Here is a 6950-nt window from a genome sequence, read left to right as displayed (position 1 = left end):
GCAAGCATAAGTTAAAGTTTAAAATGCAACAAAATAATTTACCACAAAATGAAAACCTTCAAATAAGATATTAGAAAGACACTTTTTAAAGTTTCTTCTCTTAGTCTTTTTTCCCTTTCAATAAATTCTTTTTCAAATAATAAATCCTTGCTTTGAAGAAATAAACAAGTATAAATAAAACAAACACAATAAAAGTTAGTTTATGTCTGTGCACCTCTGCATCAGATAGCTTCACAAGCCAACTGAGCTTTCTCCTGTGGTTTCCGTGTGGTCGATACTTTTCATGCTGTGTATGTGCATTTATCTTTCAGTTGAATCTTCCATAATAAAATGAATCCCCCAGAGCTTCAAAGCCAATTAGCCTACAGTTGTGTTTTTCCTTTTTTCCCCATGAATTTCTACTTCAGTTAAAAATGCAGTTACTGATAAAAGCAACAACATAAAAGACATGTTTACATCCGACCTGTATCAACAGATATATCAAGTTAGCCAATCTGTTAGTTAACAGTCAAGAGGATGTCGTATGGTCAGCACACTCAGATTAGCCCAGCTACCTCTGTGAGGAGAGAAGACTCTTCCTTACTGAGGGCTGGACTGGATCTTCCATACCATGTTGTTGAAAGATCGGCTGGGTCTTGCTGTGCCTGAAGTGCAAATATATTCATTGTAATTTGTATTAATTAATTAATTGCAAATATATTAATTGCAACTTATATTAATTGCAATATATTAATTGCAATGAATGTAATTATTGGTTGATTAACTTTAACATACCAAGGCTTTGTTAGAAAAGAAAAATGCATTACCATTAAGTATAAAACGAAACATCGAAATCCCTTTAGCCATGAGCTGGGTACCGTTTACTTTTATGATTTAAGAATATCAAACAGCTTCCCGTGTTCGTCCCTTCCCCAAGATGGCAACAGCCGGAGACGAGTTGCTGCTGCCGCGGCTCCCCAAGCTGTTCGAAACCAGCAAGCAGCTTCTGGACGAAGTGGAAGTCGCGACTGAACCCACCGGCTCCCGGATTATCCAAGATAAGGTGTTCAAGGGACTGGACCTCCTGAAGAAGGCTGCCGAAATGTTACTGGAGCTCGACTTGTTCAGCCGAAATGAAGATTTGGAAGAGATTGCTTCCACCGATCTGAAGTACCTGATGGTGCCAGCATTTCAAGGAGCATTCGCCATGAAACAAGTCAACCCCAGCAAGCGTCTAGATCATTTGCAGTGGGCTCGAGAACACTTTTTAAACTACTTAACTCAGTGCCGATACTATCATGTGGCAGAGTTTGAGCTGCCCAAAACCAAGGCCAACTCTGCTGAAAATAACACTGCTGATTCCTCCATGGCCTATCCTAGCCTCGTTGCTATGGCATCTCAGAGACAGGCTAAAATAGAGAGATACAAGCAGAAGAAGGAGGTGGAGCATAGGTTGTCTGCACTGAAATCTGCTGTGGAAAGTGGTCAAGCAGATGATGAGTGTGTTCGTGAATATTACCTCCTTCACCTTCGAAGGTGGATTGGTATCAGCTTAGAAGAGATTGAGAGCATTGACCAGGAGATAAAGATCTTGAGAGGAAAAGACTCTTCAAAAGAGGCATCAACTTCTCACTCATCTCGTCAGGACAGGCCTCCAATGAAACCGTTTGTTCTCACTCGGAACATGGCCCAAGCCAAAGTATTTGGAGCTGGTTATCCAAGTCTGGCATCTATGACAGTGAATGACTGGTATGAACAGCATCGGAAATTTGGAGCATTACCTGATCAGGGTATAGCCAAGAAAACATCAGAGTTCAAAACAGCAGCTCAGCAACAAGATCAGGAACAGGAGGAAGAGGATGATGAACAGGCAGTCCACAGAGCTCGGGAGTGGGATGACTGGAAGGACACCCATCCTAGGGGCTATGGCAACCGACAGAACATGGGTTAGTCTCCCCACAACAAGACAGGACTACAGGGGCTTCTGTCTTCCCCACCAAGGAAAGCTGTGCAGTCTTCCCCTCCCTGGGCTCCTGCTTCAGCCGTGTACAACGAAGGCAGAGATGCTTAATTAATCATGCTTTGCGTTCATTAAAATGTCAATTAAGTGTGTATTTGTACCCTACATGATGAGCCAACAATCTTGTCTTGGAATTATAATCCTATCATGGTATATTCCACTTTTCTTAAGTGGAAATAAAAGAGTACTGAGAAAAAAAAAAAAAAAGAATATCAAACAAAAGAGGAAAAGAGGTGTCATGCACTTAAGTCCGGGGGAGTTGGAATCATCTGCTCTATGAACTTCGTGAGTATGGTTTATACGTACACACTATGAGCATTGAATCAAGTATTTGCTGCTCACAAGTCTCATTAAAAATAGGTAAATGGGTTTTGACTGTGAGTCCAAGTGTGGCGGTTCTCGATGGTGGGCCGTGCTAAGTACTGTGGTTGGCTTGTTCAGCCTAGATCTCTACCCTGTCTCTGACTGAGATTTGGGAAAACTGAAAACGACATTTATCCATGGCAACTAGGCTTCCGGATGCAAATTAGTTTCCTCAGACTGAATGCACTCGAGTGAGATTTGTAAAGTGAAAATGAGTTCAAATGCATCTCTTGTCCCTTTTGACGTTTTCCTAACAAACAAGGTCATGGAAATCTGAAGATTTTCTGCCTTCTTAACTGTCCTTTTTCCTGCTGCTTTTGTTTCGATAGGAGTCGCGTCAGAGGCAGTATGGCGTTAGCTTTGTGAGACCGGATCCCTGGTCCCTACACCGCGGCCGCTCTCAGTTCCAGTGGTTGTCCCAGTGGAATTGGTCCCTTGGGGATCTCTGCCCTTGATTGTGGAAGTCATTTCTGGTGCCTCAACTACAATCTGTCCTTCCAGTCTTCCTTAACGTAAGCCTATCATTCTCTGCATTTCATCTTTTCCTCCTTAAGATGTTTGGAGCGGATCCTGCTTTTACACTGTGCTAGAAGCAGGAGGAGGGACACGCTCTCTTGAGTTTTCAATTCTCAGCCCAAGACATGGTTAGAAACTTAAGGAACATTTATCATCATCTCTTGCAGCCTCGAAACTGACATAGCCAGAAATCAGACAGTCAGTTCCTCTAATTTGCTAAATCACAACATAAATTGAATGCAAAGCCTTGCCATGGTTTGTATGTCAAAGCTTGAGCGTTTATTAAGAGAAAGTGGAGTCCTGACTGAGGACATTTTGGTGGATTCAAATGGACTTGACCCCTCTGTATCCCCAAAGACCAGTGAAAATACCTCGGCCAACAGTTCTTCCCTCTCTGATGAAACAAGCCTAGACTCATGTGGAGACCCTGTGATACCTTCACCTCTCAAGTGGGTGACAATTCCTTTTCCTCAACTCTGCCTCTACTGCACCCTGTAGCTATGACCGAGAGTGAGGTCCCAGCTTGTCCCCACAAGACAAATACAGTCTGACATAGAAAAAGGTACATCACGTATCAAGATGGATTCATGACTCTGCTAATATATATTGGCAGAAAGCTGAGGACTATGTGTAAGAATGGCTCCAAGAGGGCTAGACAAAGGAAAAAGAAATATAACTATTGATCAGGCCAAATATAGCAAGATGGGTGTACCTACCAAGGATTATATGCTCACTGTGCTAACATAAACTTCCCAATATGGTATTAAATGTTGGCTTGGTTGGTCAACTGGGATATGGACTCAGTGGGTGGCCTGCACTAAATGAAGGTGAGATGCCTAAAATTTTTAGGATAGGGGCTTCCCTGGTGGCACAGTGGTTGAGAGTCTGCCTGCCGATGCAGGGGACGCGGGTTCGTGCCCCGGTCTGGGAGGATTCCACATGCCGCGGAGCGGCTGGGCCCGTGAGCCATGGCCGCTGAGCCTGTGCGTCCGGAGCCTGTGCTCCGCAGCGGGAGAGGCCACAACAGTGAGAGGCCCGTGTACCGCAGGAAAAAAAAAAAAAATTAGGATAATATGGAAGAAGGAATTTTAAAACTTAGAAAGATAAGAATGGAATGGATTTATTTGATGTGCCCCTAAATCATTCAATCTATTATGCAAGAATTTCTCTTGAGGGGACTTTAGCATTAGATATCTAGCATTTAGAAATAAATTGGTTATAAACCACTGGGGTAAAAAAATGGGAAACTATGAGTCCACACTAAAATATATTAAATATATATATATATATTCACCTTCATATATATGTTTACTTGTATATTTTGGTATAGACTTATACAGAAAATATATATGGTTATATATGTATATAAGATATGTACTTATACAGAGAAGAAAGAAAGAAAGAAAGAAAGAGATAGAGAGAGAAAGAAAGAAAGGAAAGAGGAGAGGGGCTCTTGCTTTAGAAGAATGCCAAATGTTGATTGGTAAGTGTGAAGGGAATTGTGGAATTACAGTAATATAGTAAATATTGGTACAGGCAAGGATCATCAATTGATGCTAAAATCAGGGGGACAAATTTTGATAAGGAGCAAAATATTTGTATGATCTTAAATTGTCCCTCTAGATTGTTTAGTCACTACAAGGCAAGGTGAAGAAATCAGACACGTTCACAGGGTGATAAAGATGTAGATTGACATTGTATGCCTCTTGATTTGATACCCTGAGAAGGACATCAAATCACAGTGTCTTTTATGTAGTGTTCTGCCTAGGAATACATAATCTAAATTTAATCATGAGGAAACATCAAACAAACTCAAAACGAGGAACATTCTCTTCTGTTTTTTGAAAGGTAGGGGAGGATTGTATTCTGCACAAACGTTAATAATAGTAATAAATAGTAAAAATAGTGATAAAAGAAAAAGAAAGGCTTTAGAAGTGTTCCAAATTAAATGAGTCTCAAAAAAACATGACAACTGAGTGCAATACCTAACCCTAGACTACATTTTATACTGGAGGCCAAGCAAATTCAACAGAACATTATTGGGTCAATGGACCAAGTTGGAAAATGGATGATAGATAAACAAAAGTATGAAATTTATGTTAAATTTACTGAAGATGATAACTGCACGGTTGTTACATGAGAATATATCTTTTTGCTTAGGAAATAAGTTTTTAGTGGCAAAAGACCCAGAGGTATGCAACTTACTCCCAAATGTTGAGTGGGAGAGTCCATTGATAAAGCAAATGGAGCAAACTATTAAAAATACGTGAACCAGGGTCAAGGGCATTTGTTGTTCTTCATATAGGCTTATTTTTGCACCTTTGCTGTAAGTTTGAAATTATTTCCAAATAAAAATTTTTAATATATATTTTTACTAAAAGAAAAAACCATACAGCACCTTGGAAGACGTCCCCAGTAGACCTTATGTAAGGTGGAAATGCAGTGGTTGATATAGGCTCACTGATTTCCATGAGAAGGATTGGATCCCAGAGAGGAAAAGACTAAGCGGCAGCAATGAACTGCTAGAAACAAGGTGCTCACGATTACAAAGGTAGGCAGCAGGGACAGAAAGATACCAGAATCATTTGCCCCATAAGGGTCTTTAGTAGCTTCTGACTTACCGTGGTATCTCTTGGACTAAAATGGTTGGGCAGATGACTTAGAGTCCAGCTTGGTCTGAGTCAACTTACAAATCTTGGGTGTTGTAAAGCAAAAGCCTGTCTTTGACACCTGAAAAGAGTAGAAGGCCACCTCATCTAATTCCTAGGTGTAAATCACTTCTCAAGACAAACAGTGAGATTAAATAAAGCGTACAACAGATTCCCTTAAGGAAGGACCTGTGCATAGGGCCACTTACCAAGGGACTGGCATGGGAAATTCCCAGGCCTTTCAGGTCTCAGCTTGGACTAATTACTGAACTTGGATAAATACATGGGTTTTTAAGGATCCCAGTATGCTGCACCTCTATCTTCCCTGCCTGAGTTCAGAATCATTTGAGATTTAGACAAAGGAAATTTAACTATATTTTTAATACTAATGAATATATTGGAAAATCTTGTCAGATATGGTCAAGTAGCTTAGGTAATACACCAGTCACCCCAGTTCCCCAACCATGGACCTATCCAGACCCTTATGTTGGAACACAATGCAACCTCCACTCTCGCACATAGGTTATGACACAAGTTGCCTAATTAACAGCCTCATTGGAGGCTATTACTTCAGTTGTCAAAGCTTGAGACTAAACTGAATGGACTATTTTGTGACCTGCTTGGCCATTTGACCCTTTATCTACAAGCCACTGAGTGGATAAATTGTAAGGACGTGGCATCTTAATCATTTGAATGGTTCATGAGTTAAAAAAAACAAACAAACAAGGTATAGAATCGCTATTAAGGCAACAAATAAGCAACACTTACCTATGGAAGGTTTCAAATTCTCTTTCATTTTCAGACTAGGGAATACATAAGGAGCTACGAAACATGTCAAAGATATAAAGGGATTACTGATAATGCAAATTTTTTTCAACCTAACAGCTGTGCAGAAAAATTTTCTTAATAATGATTGCATTTAATTACATAAAGAGCGGTAAAGTCTCTTTCATTTTATCTCAATAATGAAGCTTTGATTCTGAAGATAATCCTAGCTTTTCTCTGTCAAGGCCAGCATGTGAGCAACAGTGAATTCAATTCCATCTTAACTATCCTGAGAGGATAAAACAAGAATAATTTTTCACATACGTTATAAAGATGAAAACTATTACCATAGGGCATATGTTCTTTAATATGCTTTAAAATATACATATAGACAGATGTCCAGAAAGAAAAAGAATTAGCCCCTGAGTCATTTCTAGAGTTAACTCTAACACCATTCAGCAAAAATTAAATAATATGAGTGTCTTTAAAAAAATATAAAAACAGTAGTTTGTTACGTTTTCTAGTACCCTTGCCTATTTGTGTGCGATTTAGCAGTGGCTCTGATGGCTTGCATCTTCTCTCACGCTTTGTTTCTGGGAAGATCACTAGTTTTATGAAAATAATTAGGGAACCCAGCTCTGCCACATAAACTAGAATCT

The 6950-nt window shown here is 40.0% G+C and overlaps 1 protein-coding gene across 1 annotated transcript; it reads left to right on the top strand.

Annotated features, from left to right (window-relative positions):
• Window positions 1-898: 898 nt before the first annotated feature.
• Window positions 899-2187, top strand: LOC115838769 (immunoglobulin-binding protein 1-like). Its single transcript, XM_030829949.2, has one exon. The coding sequence runs from the start codon at window positions 917-919 to the stop codon at window positions 1928-1930; it is 1014 nt and encodes a 337-aa protein (XP_030685809.2). The 5' UTR covers window positions 899-916; the 3' UTR covers window positions 1931-2187.
• Window positions 2188-6950: the final 4763 nt, after the last annotated feature.

This window comes from Globicephala melas, chromosome 21 (genome assembly GCF_963455315.2).
Source record: "Globicephala melas chromosome 21, mGloMel1.2, whole genome shotgun sequence".
Taxonomy (NCBI): domain Eukaryota; kingdom Metazoa; phylum Chordata; class Mammalia; order Artiodactyla; family Delphinidae; genus Globicephala; species Globicephala melas.
The sequence above is the reverse complement of the archived record's forward strand: the minus strand, read 5'-3'. Positions and strand labels throughout refer to the sequence as shown.

What these genes read in the sequence shown, in the direction of transcription:
- LOC115838769 (XM_030829949.2), top strand. Translation starts at nt 917, where the DNA reads ATGGCAACAGCCGGAGACGAGTTGCTGCTGCCGCGGCTCCCCAAGCTG.